Source organism: Citrus sinensis, chromosome 5 (genome assembly GCF_022201045.2).
Source record: "Citrus sinensis cultivar Valencia sweet orange chromosome 5, DVS_A1.0, whole genome shotgun sequence".
NCBI classification, from domain to species: domain Eukaryota; kingdom Viridiplantae; phylum Streptophyta; class Magnoliopsida; order Sapindales; family Rutaceae; genus Citrus; species Citrus sinensis.
In genome coordinates, this window is record NC_068560.1 from 32849828 (window position 1) to 32867381 (window position 17554).

At 35.7% G+C, this 17554-nt stretch overlaps 3 protein-coding genes across 3 annotated transcripts; 1 reads left to right on the top strand and 2 right to left on the bottom strand.

Moving 5' to 3' along the window:
• Positions 1 to 2069: 2069 nt before the first annotated feature.
• On the bottom strand, positions 2070 to 3349 carry LOC102622538 (ethylene-responsive transcription factor ERF014). Its single transcript, XM_006472689.4, has one exon. The coding sequence runs from the start codon at positions 3112 to 3114 to the stop codon at positions 2380 to 2382; it is 735 nt and encodes a 244-aa protein (XP_006472752.2). The 5' UTR covers positions 3115 to 3349; the 3' UTR covers positions 2070 to 2379.
• A 5885-nt stretch (positions 3350 to 9234) lies between these two features.
• LOC102622833 (uncharacterized) lies at positions 9235 to 12812 on the bottom strand. Its single transcript, XM_006472690.4, has 4 exons — positions 11862 to 12812; positions 11624 to 11761; positions 9663 to 9902; positions 9235 to 9569 (listed from the first exon to the last, which is right to left on the bottom strand). The coding sequence occupies exons 1-4, from the start codon at positions 12795 to 12797 to the stop codon at positions 9480 to 9482; spliced, it is 1404 nt and encodes a 467-aa protein (XP_006472753.2). The 5' UTR covers positions 12798 to 12812; the 3' UTR covers positions 9235 to 9479.
• A 1131-nt stretch (positions 12813 to 13943) lies between these two features.
• LOC102623139 (transmembrane emp24 domain-containing protein p24delta5-like) lies at positions 13944 to 16408 on the top strand. The gene is made up of 5 exons (XM_052441400.1): positions 13944 to 14307; positions 14692 to 14904; positions 15018 to 15094; positions 15551 to 15611; positions 16180 to 16408. The coding sequence occupies exons 1-4, from the start codon at positions 14074 to 14076 to the stop codon at positions 15606 to 15608; spliced, it is 582 nt and encodes a 193-aa protein (XP_052297360.1). The 5' UTR covers positions 13944 to 14073; the 3' UTR covers positions 15609 to 15611; positions 16180 to 16408.
• The last annotated feature ends 1146 nt before the right edge of the window (positions 16409 to 17554 follow it).

Here is a 17554-nt window from a genome sequence, read left to right on the forward strand (position 1 = left end):
TGTGGCCCATAATTGGAACCTACCTGTAAAACACTTGGGCCTTAGCTTTGCCCATCATTAAACAAAAATTAATAATATATAATAAGTATAAATTTTAAAATAATTTTGATAAAATTATTAAACATATAATATATTTTCTATTATACAAGTGAAAAATCATATCAACATAACTCCCAAGCTACAACAGTTAGTGTTTACCTAACACTTTAGTGTTGTAACTTAAAAGTTATAGTTGTCCAACCTTAATTCCAAACTCACCCTTAGTCACGGTTACCTTAACCTTACATAAGTTTTAACGTATATATTGCTATAGTAGGGTCAACTTCAATTTATCACCTACAATCTTTAATTTATTCTTAAAGTGTGAAAATATTAATTTATTAAGAATATTAAAAGAAAGAAAATTTTATTAATGGCTTGCCCTCATTTGTCATCATCTTCTTAACGAAAATAGAGATAGATTGAAATTTTTATAATTTTGAGTATAAACTGCAAATTATCATTCTATCTGGAGTAGATTGAAATTTATCCTTTTTTTGTCAAATTTTATACGTGAAGGTTGTGTGATTGGGAAGTATTTTATTAAAGAAATCAAGATACTAATTATTATTATAAGTTATCATGATTAATGTGTCTTAATAGGACCAAACCCGGATCATTCAAAATCATGCCTAATGTTGGATCTGATTTCTAAAATGCATTCATTTTCTGAAGCAGCCACTGTCTCTGCATTATGAAATAAGATACTATGCATATCACGAGATACAACAAATTTTTGATTGGGATAATGGCATTGAACTTGACAATCATCTATCGAAATGAACAAAATTAGGGCAATAGTATAGTATATTAAGAAATCTTGGTTTGATTGACTGTTTGGAACCACATGATATGTTGGCGACTTGATTGACTAGAATTGTCGTGTTAATTAGGAATCCCATGCGATCACTGATCACACCCACATACATATACGATTTCATGGCTACGTGGGACCATAATCCAATATGGGCCCGGGAGTAGTATTTCTATGACCCGCAATCTGAAATTCTACTGAACGACGCATTTCAACAAACACTTTCTGGAACGAGTGGCGTGGCCCATGTAAGGCGTAATGAAGAGGCCGAATACAATGTAGAAGCAACAATAGAGAATGGGACCCCAGTCACCCCATGCCCTTCAGCCATTGCGTAAGAGGACAGGTCATGTGCAATCTTGGCTTGAGCCAAAGGCTCAGCCCCTTGACCATGATCGAAGTAACCCAAAATTTTCAAACATTGTCAATCTATCAGACCGTAAATGAACTTGATGTGACCTATCGTAAGCATTTATACTTTATCTCATGAGTTTCTAAGAAATTTCGGTTAGTCCAAAATATTTTAAATGACATAATAAATTTGATATCGATGAATTCCAATACATGCCTCTGCTAAAACTGGGAGTATTTAAAAATAACTGTGATTAAGAATGTACAGTTTTGTTGAAGAGATTCCAAAGGCTAATACTATTATTGGATCAACAAACTATGAAACTAACTGGGTTCTACGGCAAAGATGGTGGTGCAAAAGATCATAAACAGTAGATGAAATTTGTCAACTTGTACGAATGCTCATGTGAGCATAACATTCCGATGTTGTAAACAACCCTGACAAATGAAATCTGCCTGATTGAGGCTATGCGACATCTTTCAATATGGTTTCCCATGATCAGATGTTACCACTTGTTGTAGTAAAGCGAAAAGTTATTTGGCTGATATTAAATGGGATGGAGTTCTGGATTCTCCAGAAAAGAGCATAAAGTAAAACAGCAGGTAGATCTTGTTTAGATTTTGATGTTGGCAACAAATATTTGGGGTTAAATTTGGCCTTTTAAGGCAGCCAAATTTGAGTACCAATAATAAAAGAAAGCACTGTTGCAAATGGTTTCAAGTTTCCACAACTCTCTGTACTTTGTTCCCAGTAAGATAACCATTTCTGACATCTCACAAGAAAGATCAATACTTTTCACATTTCCATGAGCCACGAGACTACAGTTTCTTTGAATACAATTTAGGACAAAAACAAAAGCATCAATTACAATAATGTTCTAATTGAAATTTTATTTATCATTTCTATTACAATGTAACGCACTTAATTTGCATAATTGATACAACAATATATATAATATTTAGAAACCCACATGAAAGAGTCCACCGAAAAAAAAAAAGGAAAAAGTCTCATCTTCATGTGAATTTCTTTTCTTTCTCTCTTAATCTAACTCAAAATACAACATATGTGAACTTATGTCATTGTCAGAAATATCTTCAAGCAACAGAGCACTGAAGATCATGAATGAATAATATTGGGGAGGAAAAAAAAAGAATATATTGATATTATTGTTTCATCAGCAGAAACTCCATAAACGAATATCTCCATCTTCCAAAAAATCATCGATCGTCGGGAGTAGTTGATCAAAAGACGAGAACATTTGATCAACATACTTTGGTGATTGAATCCCGTCAAAGTTGTACCATGAGAGTTGTTCCATCATTGGAATGGGTTCGCTGTAGGACCCAAGGGAATGCATCAGGGATACATCATCATCAACTTGATCAGGCGGTGAGGAGGACAATGATGGCGATGAGATTGATGATGACGATGATGATGATAAATAGGAGGAGGAAGGGAGAGGAGGTGATATTGGTGGGGTGGTAGTATCAATAGTGGTGGCATTATTGTCAATAATATTGTCATTGACAAAACGATTGGCAGCAGCAGCAGCTACTCTTTGGATGGATTTAGGAGACATAACAGTATCAGGAATGTAATGAGAGGAAGTGATGGGAAAGTTGAGATTTGCTGACGAACCTTTGAGGCATATGAGTGCAGCATCATAAGCCCTAGCAGCTGCTTCTGCCGTTGAATAAGAACCTAACCATATTCTTGTCTTTTGATTTGGCGCCCTAATCTCTGACACCCATGAACCCCAGCTCCTCATTCTCACTCCCTTGTACTTCTTCATCTTCTTGCACCCTGCTGCTGCTGCTGGTGATGATGATGATTTTGATTTTGATTTTGATGTTGATGGCATTTTCTTTGACGATATCTCTTGTTCGATCCTTTGCTCAGTCTTCACCATTGTAAGCAGACACCAACAAAGATAGATCAACGAATAAAATATGCTTTGATGAAAAGAGGGTGTTGAAAAATTATTTATTATGTGGGTATTATTGTTTTTCTTTTCCTTGTTCTTCTTTGTTGTTGATTAGCTGAGTAAAGCAATGAGGTCGGAAACTGAAGGTGAGGCAGGAGCAAGGTTGCTATTTATAGATGGGGGTTTGATTTTTCTTTTCTTTTCTTTTCTTTTTTTAATGCAACAGGAGGATCCCTCTGTCTAAGGAAAGATAGTATGAAATATGAAAAATGGGTGCATGACAGATATTTTTGGGTTTTAAAAAAACAGAAAAATATGTTGCTTCTTGCTTTCTTCCAAAATGACACAACGCTCCATCCGCGGTAAAAACTATTTATTAAAAATTTTAAAATATCAAATATCTGTATATTTAAAAACTTACAGCTGGGATGTTTTGAAATGTAAACAGAGTCAACATTATGTCGTTATTGTTTACACAAAATTTAATTTCTTCCTTTGTACTTCCGTAGAAAAAAGTGAAAGGTGCTTAAGTTTACAATGTGGCGGCATGCGATGACTAAAGTTGCTGTTAAAGTTGTACACAAAATAGTTGCACGACCTTTTTTTTTTTTTTTTTTTGTTTCTTTTTTACTTTTGCTTGGTGGTAATTATACAACTGACAAGACTTTTATTATCCAGCTTAAAAGTGTGAAATTTTCTGAAGGAGATTAAATCAACTGCAAACTTTTTGAGGAAAAAAAAAGCACATGGAACTAACATTTTAGAACCCATATGCACCAATCAAAGACCAGAAAAGCAAAGAAAGGCTTTATTCGTTTATTAACTTAATTCATATCTATGCAAGAGGATTGTTGATTCTAGAGTTTTTCTAACTTAAGCAGCAAGTCTCCCCTCCCCAGCTGACACCCGCCTTGTCTTTTTTTTTTTTTTGGTGAATAAGGGTATATATGCATCTAAACTCAATGGAAAGGCTTACTTTCTCATTATTTTTTTTTTAAAAAAAACTAAATAAAGTGAGAGAATTAAACCCATGGGCAAATAAGAAATTTCACCATCTGGGTTTTAGTAATTTTATAGATTTATCATGTATATTTAGTAAGGGTGTGCATATCTCACAATAAAATGAGTAATGAAATTATGAGAGTGAGTGACAAACATTGGATGCTTCATCCTAGAGGCAACTTCCAGGGATCTGCAGTTAACGATATTAATTAACACAAAAACTAAGCAAAGATATCAGAATTATTTTAATAAACACGCAAGAATTAAACATCAGTACGGGCAGTCTAAATAGTGAGAATACGTATTGTAAGTGAGAAAAAGAAAAAAAAAAAATGAAAACAGCTGTTGCTTCACTGTCTTGCATGCAGCTCTAAAACCGCGTAATGGGCTCTATGGCATGCAGCTGATGGCCCTCCCATCGTGCAAATTAAGCCAAAATCAATTCAATTTCTGTCGATCGAAAGTGATAATAATAAATTGAGACACACACATCTCAACCGTGTTGATGACATTTTTTTCTTAGCTGCTTACGCCTGCATGAATTGACCTTGCTCTTTTTTTTATTCTTTTTTTTTCTTTCTAACTAGCTACTTGTCACTCACTGTAATATCATATATAATCTTCTTTTTCATTGCGGAATTCGATGGGATTCGCTCGGTACGGTAACATGCTAAAATTGAACGCCTTTGATTTACTTTTGCAAATTGCCAGCACACACGGTCACATGCATGCTGACCATGTTATAGCTGCTGCATAATCCATATATGCATTGGAAGAAGGACAAGAGAAACTTTCTAAGCCGGGTCGACATATTTGTTTTCACACTTTGATTGAGATAGATCGATGGAGTCATAGAGTGACAAATTTGATTGTAACTTTTTTCATACTTGGCAGCATGGAGATGATAGGGGTTTGTCAACTTTCCAGCACAATTAAGTTCATCATGCACAATTAAGTCCATTTCGAGGCACTGTAGCTAGTATGGAAGCTGAAGCTGTTTTGTTTGGAATTGAAACTGCTCAACATGTGGCTTGCGTGCCAATGGTCATTGAGTCAGATTCAAAGGAGGTGGTGGATCTTTTATTAAACAGAAAGGAAAGCAAGATAGAAATTGAATGGATTATTGCAGAAATCCAGACAAAGCTTAGGATCCAGAGCCAAGCATCAATCCAATTTGCTCCAAAGAGCTGTAATATAGCTGCTCATTCTGTAGCAAAGAAAGCTTTAGACGTTGAAAATCAGTGTATTTGGCTGGAAAATTTCTCAGTTCATGTTTCGTTGTTACTGTCAAAGTTCTGTTAATGGAAAGCTTTACTTCCTTATCAAAAAAAAAAAAAAAAGTTCATCATGTGATAGCCGTTGATAATTAATGGTGAAGTATGAAAATTGCAAGGACAATTGTTGTTTGTCGAACTGTTGAAGAGTTTAGGACATCATGTCATGGCAGTTTAAATGATCTTTCAAGATAAATTAAGGTGAAAAAATTATGAAATTACAATTTATTTAAGTAGAACTGACACATCATGTCGGCACGATCATTTAATAAAATTTTAACACATGAACACATTTGTTTTGAAATTAATTAATTATGATTCTGATAATGATCATAATAAAAAAAAATATTTATTAAAATTTTTAGAATAATCTTGGACCGTGCCATATCCCATTTAGTTATATATTCTTTCTCATATTTAAAATATCATATGATTTTCACTAGAATTCATAAGCATGACAGTACAGTACTACCGTTAGAGATATAAATTTTGGTTCAAGTACTTCTAATATTCCTGAAGCACATCTACATCAAACTCTTAAATACAAGGGCCAGGGAGAAAATTAATGATGCTAGGTTTACTATTCCTAGTCTCTTGGCTATAAAATTTTGGTTGTCTGGTTGGTACCAATAAGAAGCAATTCAACAGTCAACTTTCCTCAAAACTTACTTTTCCAAAACAGCTCATAAATGCGTCAGATAATGTTTAACATTTGCATTTTCATGGCTTTTTTACGGGGAGAAAGTCAAATACCTTCTCGGTTTTCCAATCTCACCTTTGGCATTTGCCTCAACCAAATAAACTGGGCAAAAGCTTTGGAATTTCGATAGTTTCTCGAGGAACATCGCCTTTGTTTAATTTGTAACACTTGGTAAGTAGGGTAGGATTAGACCAACAATTTTCTCAAATAAATTGGTTAGGGCCTCAGCCTATTTTAAAATCAAGAATTCAAGTCATATCATTATCGTTATTATTATTACTACTACTACTACTTCTTCTTGATTTTGGATTTCAAGCTCACACAGATCACAACAGACATTAGATTAGTTTTGTTTTAAGGATATTTTAATTTCGTATCATTTTCTAAAATACAAGAATATTGATCTCTAACTATAAAAAGTTACAAAACTAACGAAAAACTTTACACTTCTCAGAAAATCAAGCAATCCTAGTCCTAGACAATATATGAATGCAAATTTTCTATATGCTCTCTTAGTCTTACTAATTTTATTCTATCACCCAATGTAAACTCAATTTTTCAACCAGTTAAAAGTGTAAACCCCAATTAGAAAAGGGAAAAGAAATTCTTGGGGGACAGAGAGAGAGAGAGAGAGAGAGAGAAATTAATATTTGGCAGACAAAATTTGCACTTGCCAATGATAATCCATGTGTGAAAAGAATAGTGTCGTCAATCCGTACGAGTCGTCTCCCTCGTCCCTCCTTCCTTCATATGAACACACATAAATTAAAAATCACAAAGAATCATAATAATTGCGAAGCATCTCTTTCTTTCGTTTTCTAATAAATTGGATTATTAATTCTTCCAAAAATAATTATACGTTACTATATTGTTATTTTATTATCAGGTGGCTGTCACTCCGATTCGCCCCATGTATGAGGTCATTTTTTATTGCTCCCCCCACATGTTCAAGCCACACTCCATTTTACTTCAATATTTATGAGAGAGCCTGTGTCAGAAACGTCGGAATGAAACAAGGGCTTTGTTTGACCGAAACTGAGAAGGAAATTTCATCGTCATATTTATGGTTATTTGCTTACGGCTAGCATGCATTAGGCACTACTCTTTTTTTTTTTTTTTGAAAGGGCATTAGGCACTACTTGGTTGACCAAATGGGTACTCAAAGCACAATTAACAATGACTGTGGTTCAATATATATACATTATATAGTTATACTTTTAACTGAGAAATTAGTCAAGATTGTGCTTGTTATTGGGAAAGTTTTGTTTACCAATTTCTTTATGTTTTTTTTGGCTGCAAGCTGTAAAACTAAACTAGAAACCGAAGTGAGCTTTAACAGAGATTCTAAACAAGCTAGGGTACTTTTGTTTGAAAATATTGTAGATTTGTGTTACTCGCCATTCGTCGTCGTCGTCGTTGTTGTTACTGTAACAAGACTTGTTATTTGATTACCCTACCTAGCTAGAGCTGGGGGGTTATTGAAGGAAAAGAGCAGTCACAAGTTCATTTCAATATATGTTTGATCAATAACTTATTCTAATTAAATTGAATGATTCCTTGGGGCGAATTAATTGGACATATTTGCTTAAACATTTGAGGGTATATTTATAATTGAGGATGCCTGGCTTCTCAACGTGCAATTGCGAAATTATTTACGAAACTAAGTAAAAGTATTTGTTTATCGAATACTTTAACTACTAGTTTTCAAAGTTAAATTGAAGCACAACAATTACAAATACACCTTTGAATCTACACTACTAAACCAAAAGAATTGTCCCTTTTTGACACTAGTTTGTACTTGTCAATCGTATACACACCGCCAACTCAGAGTCCCTACCTGATGATTAAAATGCACAATCATTAATGAACATGCATGCATGAACACTTCTTCATTTTCTTATCATATCTTGTACATTAATTGTACTACGTACATTATCTCTCACAAGAATTAGGACGCTCTCTGGTGAACTGGCAGCCCGTACCCCGATAAGCTTCCGTACATCGTCGCATAAACATACAAATACCATATTTCAAGGGTGTTGAGTCCAGCCAGCGGGAAGTAGGGCCTGTTTGTTGAGGCATAAAACAAGAAGTCGCACGGCGATATAATTCTTTTAAATAATTGAGACTTATTGTCACTTGCATTTATTATAGAAATGGGAAAAATGAAGAAGAGAGGATGGGCGAAATTGCAGAGAAGGATTCCGAAGTTTGAAGCTTGCTGGAGGATAGAGGGGCAAAATCCATGTGGGGTTAGCCCTTTGTAAGAATATCAAATCCTCTTTTAATTTATTTATTTATTCTCAGACAAGAGAAACTTCGAGGAAAAAGTGTATGACAGTATCAACAACCACCACCATATCCATAGTAATGGCTCGGGCAATGCTGAGGTACAGTTGTTTTATTGGTTTATTTTATTTATCATTTAGGTGGGTGCTTTTAAGTTACGAGGGGAGATGAGATGACGAGCAGGCTGACGCTTGAAGGGATAGATTAGAAACAGTGCGTGACGTGAGTTAGAGTTTACGAGATTTATGAAAAAAATGTTTTTCAGCAACTTGTGTTATTTATTATTTGCATATGTGGATTCTTAAATGTTTTTTGAGATTGTGTTGAATCTTTTCCGCAGGGCAAATCTGCGGACATGTGATCCTCATTTCTGGGTATTTAATCATCTTGTTTTGCATATATGATCTGGAAAACAAAGGGAAATCCCTCCAGATGCCGTAAACATTTTCTCTGGTTCCAGTGAAAAAATGCCATCTACAGGACTACCATTGTTTGATTCATGTGACGTTGCTTTCAGTGAAAATCTAATCTCATTGGAAACTGCTTAGAACTCAAAACTGAGGACAACCCAAACCCCCAACCACAACACCCAAAAAAAAAAAAAAAAAAACAACAAAGTCACCCACGTGGGGTTTGCAAACAAAATTTTCAATATCAGGAGTCAAATCTACAATGAATATAGTAAAAGCTCTGAAATAGTCAAAAGTTGCAGCCCGGCCAAGCTGACAATGGTAGTTCTACTCTTGCCTTGCTCGCAGTCAGCCTCCAAATAGTTGAGAGGGAAAAGGGAAATCAGGCAGCAAAGTCTCTATGGAAGGTTTACCACGGAATTTAATTATAAATAAAGTCTCATGGACAAAATTTATTGCTCATGCAAATTGCTGAAAAGACACATTATTGTGGACCAACTGGAAGTATAATGAACATGTATATAGTACAGAAACTGTACGCCAACCAAATGATATAAAAATACATATATCCCAGGGTGGTGAAGTGCATGCACTATCATATCAGGGTAACATCACCACCAGCCATGTTGACGCTCAGCGTGTGATATTGTCTTCATCAGCAACCAAATTGCATGTCTAACCAGATGGCTCCACAAAAGAACTCAAGGAACTGATTACAGATTCGTATACCTCGACTCCCTTCAAGAATACGGTATCTTTCAGGAACTGCAAGACAGAAGAAATAAGTCAGGAAAAAGAAAAGGAGCTGGCAGCAAATGCACACGCTACCTTTAAGTAAAATTGGCAAATCTGTCTAACCTCGTTATGGTCGTGCAATAAGATAGGGGTATTCGCCATCGGGGAGAAGCCAAGAGCAGGAATTCCCAACTGTCTCATGTAGCGTGCATCAGTAGTTGAAGCCAAAATTTCAGGCTTTCCAAGTTTTCCTCCAGCTGATGTCACAGCTTGCTTAAAGACCGACCACCAAGGATTGGAATCATCAGTCAGCGTCATTAGAGGACGGCCCTTGTAGTCTCTTATCGGTCCTTTCTCAATTATCTGCCATAAAAAGAGCAGAATTAGCTGATCCCTTTCATTGCCAAGAAAACAAAGGAGGATGATAAAACATATGAAAACTTGAAGTCAGCAACTTTGGACTCATTGTTAATAAAATGTTTGTACCAGTGAATCAAAAATAATCAAGTGACAAACAGAGGTCTATCATGCCAATATAAACTAGAATGTAAAGATAAAATGAACCAAATAGCAACATAATTGAATTGCACCAAACATGCATATTATTTCCATAAAAGATTTTAAAATGCTTCTCTGAGGTTTGAAGATTTCATTGAAATCATGTGATAAATATCCAGCTGATAACACATGGTACACTGAGTCTAGCACTATCAAGGCACTTTTGAATGAAGGATCCCAGTTCTATTTTGATGTAAGCCAGGGTCTTTTAGTCTCCCTAGTCTTGACCTTATTTGCTAAAATCTTCGAAGAGAAACTAAGGCCAACAAAATAAAACTGGAGTTCTCTGTTAGAACTTAATTCTTAGAAAGCTGAACAAAAATTTTTTGGGCAGATAATGAGAATTTGATCATAATAATTTTTATCAGAGCCATTGTTTGCGTAATAACAAGGAACGAGAATTCTACGAAAAAACAAGAACCCTTCAGCTATATGATTTCTAGGATAATATGGACCAAAATGAAGAAATCTTATTGCTCATTCACAAATAACAGGATAGAACAAAAGCTTTGAAAAACATAAGTTAACAAATCAAAACTTCCAGAAGCAAACAGGTCAAAAAGACAACACACCTTTGTACATATTACAGGATTATATTACCCTGCAGAGACAATGGCATGAATGTTTATTATTGCTTGATTCCTAATTGACACCCAGTAATATCTTTTGAGTGTGCATTCAAAGGACAAGTTGAAAGCACAAGAAACACACAGGTGTCTGGGATCAAAGAAACAAATTCCTAAGAAACCCATATTCATACAGACAAAATCACACATACACACACAGAGAGAAAAAAGTACCTCACCAGCTCACCTACTGCTCAAACAGCAGAAAGGTATAGAATGCAAAGTCCAAATCCTAATGATTATTGATAATCAACTTAATTTTTCAAACCAGTAATCCCCGAGTCTGATCAAATGGCACACCACTATTACATGTCCTGATGTTACAATGGCCCGTGGATGTGCAATTCCTATCTACTCAATAAAGCACCAACTTTTTACATAAATTGAGATGCAAAATTCTTGTTCATTTACGCAGAACATCTCTAATGTTTATCACAAAGAAGAAGATAGGTATTATAGAAGGATGCAAAGGAACCTCTATTCACAGAAGAAAATGTAAAGAGCTAGTAATTCCAATACTGTAATCTATCTTCAATAGAGCCTTGTAATCACTTACTGACAAACTGTGTCATTACTGAGCAACAGTACACATAATGTGGCATATACCAGGGCCCTCATATAATGCACCGTGTGGTAGTGAGATGATAAGAAAAGTAATCACTTGATGCATGACAATTTGTAATAACGCCACCCAGAGCTTTCCTCTAAGTAAGTTAAAATGCCTCTTGTAATCAAACGACGTAAAATCTTTGAATCCCAATTTTGTAAGCATATACTTGATGAAGCTGTATTTATAGGCACTTAAACAATAATTTCTCAACAATAGCCGATCAAATTCAATGAGCTGCACTATAAATTTGTATAAGTTAAAAACAAAATAACTGAAAGATCACAATTCACCTCATACGACATATTCCTTATAGCCGGGGCCCATTCTTCGGCAATTCTCCTTCTGATAAGATCAGGGTCTGCCGTAGGTGGCAATCTAACATCAAACCCGGCCTTAGCCTCCGAAGGTTGCATGTTCATTACAAACCCCTGCAAAAAGCACAAGCAATCCAACAATAGCATCACCCACGGAAGGAGGAAAAAAAAAGAAGGAAACAACCAATACCAAACTTCAAATGACAAATCTCACAGTTGGTGACGGAATGCCAGCTTTCAAATAAACCGGATTGACCGAAATGACCTCAGAGTTCGCCGCTCGTCCAGCCTTAACCACATCAAACTGGCTCTCTCTGAACTTGGTAATCATCTCAACGCTCTTCATCAAATTCTCCATCGCCCCATTATCAAACATCCTCGAACCATGCCCCGGCGCACCTTTAGCTCTAATTATCAAGTGCCACGGCGACCTGTCCGCGTAAAAGACCCTAAAATCATCGTTCGTCGAAGCCTGTCCTTCGTCCATAACAAACCCAACATTCAGTTCCCGAAACTCGTTAGACTCAACGAACTTCGCCATCCCGTCAAACCCTCCGATTTCCTCGTCGGGCACGCAGGACACGTGGACGGTACGGATTGGCTTGAAGTTTTTGACCAGTATCAAGTTGCGGATGGCTTCGAGGTACTGGATGGCGATGCACTTGTCGTCCTGGGACCCACGGGCAAATATTTGGCCGGTTTCAGGGGAGTGGAAGGCGGAGAAGGGAGGGTGGGACCATTTGTCTGGCTCGGCGGGGACGGAGTCGAGGTGGGAGTTCAAGAGGATAGAAGGGAGAGAAGGGTCTGAGCCGGGCCAAGTTAGGAGTAAGACGGGTTTATTCGGGACAAATTCTAGGGTCTTGAATTGAAGGCCAATGGATTGAGCTTGGGATACGAGGAAGGACACCGGAGCTGTGTAGTTGGGATTCGGGTGGGCGGTATTGAATCGGAGGTATTGTTTGAAGCGAGTTATGGGCTCTCGTTCTTCGTGTGATTTTCCAGATGAAGTGAAGGAGAAGAGGATCGCGGCTGCGAGCATCAGAAGCATATGGCGACCGGCGGCCATGGAAGTGACTGTAGACTGTAATAGAGTGGACTGTGATACTGTAGCAAAGAACTCGACGAGTGGGAAACTGTAAACACAAAGCATTAATGTTTGTCATTTCGTAGTATTCAATTTTTGGACCTATTTTGAAAACATTGTAAAATCTTATCCTCACTTGATTATTACCTTCTTCTTTTTTTGTTTTTTTAAGAGAGTTGAGAAATTATTTTAAGTGTAGGGATCTGAATGTTAATACTTGAATATAAATTATCTAACCTGCCAGTATAATTCTTTATCGAAATTAATTCATACTAATTTCAAAAACAAATCTAATTCAGATTTCTGTTCCAAGTTAGTAAAAATAAATAAAATCCTAATACACATTCACACATCACATGATATGAAGGAATTTGGGTAATATATTTTATAATTGTGGGTAAATCTTATGTTTAATGGATGCTAAGTAAAAAAAATTTACTTAGTGATACAAGAGATCATAGCTCATATAGAGTAAAAAGAGAATTACCATCATATTACAAAAAGATACACAATCCCACTATGACCATATATATCCTATAAATAAAATCTACTCAAAAATCTTTTAGAACATTTTATCACCAAAGAAAAACTTTCATTTATTATCTTTTTCTTGTTTCATATTACTTTTGTAAAGTAACAATCTATGTTGATACCATTTTCTTCATAATCATTATTTTTACTACAATTTTTCGTTTTTAGATGATTTTTGTGTAAAGAAAAAATTTAGATTCAAAGTACATAGTAATATCAATAATGATAGAACCATAATTTTTTTTTATACAAATTAGTATAACATAACAATGTTATAAAGCATGTATATTTCTTCCTTCCATAGATAAATTATTAATTATTTGGTTATAATGATTTTCACAACCTTTCAAAAAAAAAAGACAAAAAGATTTTCACAAAACATTTTCTCTTGCCGTGATTGTAATTGTGTAATTTTCGTCTGTCAACATAAGAGTATTTTTATATGAGACGAAATACTTCAATCATAGGCTAATCATAAAAAAAAAGGGTAAAACTTCGTACACAAAAAGAAAAGATATTTATATTTTCCCAGTGCTAGGATCGTGGATGCGCGTGGGAAATCTCATAGTCCAATTGACATGCAACCATCAATGTCCTAACTGGACCGTCCAACTCAAACGCGATTGGACAGTCACTCAAGACCTGTCGCGTCAAAAGCTCCGGATAGGCGGATACCGACCCCATCGGAAGCGACCAAATCACGCGCCCGCTTCGCGTGTTACTAACTCCTCTTCTCGACTTCTACAACCAAAACCAACAACAAGAACAAATCTCGTCGAAAACAAAAGACAAGTCTCACAGTGGAACTAGCATGGGAGAAACTCTAATTTCACTCGACCGAGCGACGGTGCTTCCGCTAATACTGCTGCTATGCTTAGCGTGTTACATCTGCGTCGTACCAGTAACAGAAGCTATATGGTTACAGATACCGAGTTCGGGGACCAAGTGTGTGTCCGAGGAGATAAATAGCAACGTCGTCGTTTTAGCTGATTATTACGTGATCGATGAAGCTCACCCCGAACACCCTCCCACTGTATCTGCCAAGGTACCTCTTAATCCGTTATTGAACAGTTGAATTCACCCATGAGATAAGCTTAATTATTGATTAAATCAGTATGGTTCATGAATTATTTATTTATTTATTTATTTATTATTATTGTTTTGTATATTGATTGACATGTGATAGTTGTATGTATCACTTGTTGTGTAAAATTGGATTTTACTTGCTCGCGGCAAAGGTAGATTTAAAAATTCCCAAGTACATAAATTTAAAAAAAAAATAAAAAAAATCTGTGAGTTTGGATCTATTCTCCATCATCTGTACCTGTGTCATGAATTGTTCTCTTACGATGAGTATGAAGGAAGATTCAAATTTCAGGATCGGTGTGATTTCTTTAGCAGCTTATAAGCTCTGCGTATGTTTATTTAGGTGACATCTCCCTATGGGAACAATCTTCATCACAATGAAAATGTAACTCATGGTCAATTTGCATTTACCACTACTGAGGCCGGCAATTATATGGCATGTTTCTGGCTGGGATCCAACCCGCAGAAAGTTGCAGACGCGACTCTGGGCCTTGATTGGAGAATTGGATTTTCTGCCAAGGATTGGGAATCAGTTGCAAAGAAAGATAAGATTGAGGCAAGTTCCTTAAACTATTCATTCCTACTGAAGCTAGAATCGGGACTAAGATTTTTACAGATTTCCGCTTGATTTCTTGTTTTTCTGTTCATGTCTATACTGCATGCCTCCAGGGTGTTGAGCTTCACTTGAAGAGACTTGAAGCGCAAGTGCAGTCCATCCATGAGAATCTGCTCTTCCTCAAGCACAGGTCTTCCCTCTTTCTCCCTCCATTTTGATTACTGGCAGACTGGAATATTAACCTACTACAATTAGTGTATGCTAGTAACTTTTATTCATAAAAATTTGAGTCAGAGAAACATGAAGTTTGCGTTATCATTGATTGTTTCGGGCTCTAATGTACAACGTGGCAATAACTAGATATATTGGCAAGAGTGAAAAGAGTTGAGCTGTTTGCTGATTCTGGCTCCTAATATAGGTATTGGTGCAGATACAATTACAATTAACATTATTTCTGATTCGCTAAATACACTTGTGAAGGTTTGACCTAGGGCCTATCCTCCCCATCCTTTTGCTACTCGAGTCAAACCCTGAGGGTGTCTCAACAAGTATAGTTACTGTGTGATTCCTAAGCATATATATGATGTGAATATGAAAAATATAAATTTGACTCTCGAGTAACTCTTTAACCTTGGTTAGTGGATAGTTTCATAGTGTTGGCAAGGATCTCCTCCGGTCGGACAGTTTTGAAGTGTGATTACTAAAAGGTAAAAACAACCTTTATTTAATACATTGAGGGAAAATAACTAAGAGAATACTGTTTTGTATTGACTTATATCAACAAATCAGTTACTTCGTCTAGGAAAAAAAAAATTATCAGTCATTTTTCAAAAGTGAGATTATCTTCTCGTACGGGGACATCAATTTACAAACATGTATAGGACCAGTTTCTGGTAATACTATGTGCATAATATCATTCTAAATTTTCATATTATGTAGATATATCTTAGAATGATAAGTTAATTTACAATAAGTTGGCTAAGATGCATGCATGCAACATTACAACCGCCAATACAGAACTTTGAAATCTCCAACTGTGTAGTTGATATCCTAACTTAAATCTCTAATACCAAACCTGAAAACCTTACCTGAAAGCCCTAACTCAAAACATGAAATCTCGGTTGTATTGTAACGATATTTATTTACCATGTTAGAGGGCCTACTATTACCAATTTGTGCTTTTGCTTGAAAACTCTTCGGTGCTGTAACTTTAATACCTTTGCACTTAGAATTGTTTCGAATTAACTTTCATTTTGTGATATGCGCAACACACAGGGAAGCAGAGATGAGGGAAGTCAGTGAAGTAACCAATTCTAGAGTGGCGTGGCTCAGTATTTTGTCGCTTGGTGTCTGCATTGCAGTTTCCTCATTGCAGCTGTGGTACTTGACACGATACTTTCAGAAGAAGAAGCTTATCTAGAGTATGCTGTCGAATTTTATTTGTCAATAGAAAGCTTGCCTCAGTCTGGGGAACTGAAATGCCCAAATCCATTCGTTCACACCATACCATAGTTTCTTTCTTTTTCTTCTATTTTTTTTTTATTATTATTTTTTCTCATAAGAATCGTGGATGGGAGTTGTGTCTTGGATGGATGAAATTGAAATTTGAAGGTATACAATGTTTACTTCAAACGTATAGAGAGAGAGAAAGAGAGAGAAATGACTTGTATGATTATAGTAACTATACAAGTAGTTGCTATACCTAGATTCTAAATGGGCCTTAGCATAATTATCTCTATTTTTAACACAATTCTCTACTTGCACCCTTTAATTTATTTTTTTAAAATTTTAATTATCTTATTCAACGCCCTGTTAAGTGATGAACACCCATGGGCGGAAGCAGTACTAAAAGGGACTCGTGAACATTAACATAGGAGTGTTAACGTAGTTTACTAACTTTAGTTGAGAGATACGCGGGCAGACATTTTGAGTGTCTGTTCTTCACGCAACAAAATGAGTAGAAGATCCTTCATTCATAATGGTGGCTGAGCAAATATTGTATTGACTTAAAATTGTGAAGCTTGCTTTACAATATTAAGATCTTGAGTTTCGATTAACTAGGATCTTGTCTTGAGTGTTAATTGCAGTCTGTAGCTACTATTTGCCTTGGATAAATTTTCATGTTCAAATTTTCCTTCATGCCTTGTTGCTGCTCCTTCAAATGCCTCTTTCTTGTGAAGTTTTCCCCCTATTTATAGTTTATGAAATTTGATTTGTCAATTTATTTGTGTTACAAGACTCTAAACATTGGCCTTTGTTTTATTTATATTTGTCCCGTATTTATTTAGCCCATACAAATTTGCTCCACTTTATCTGAAAATTGGGAACTAATGATAACTGTATTTAATTGTTAATTAAAATTTTGAATGTCGGATTTAAGAAGAAAAAAATGGTATATGATGATGTGCCTTCTTTTTTAATTGTTTAATGGTTTTTTTTTTTTTCCCATTTAATCAAACAGGGGTACATGCCTACATGGGAGTTTTAAAGGGGATTCTATATCACTTCTTTGTGCAAAACATTGTTGGCCCAATAATAAGCGATTAGACCAACACCATTTGGACCGAGCTTCTTGCGTCAATTAAAAATACTTATAATTCCTTTTTTTAATTTTATTTTTAAAATACTTCAATTTAATTTGTGAAAAATA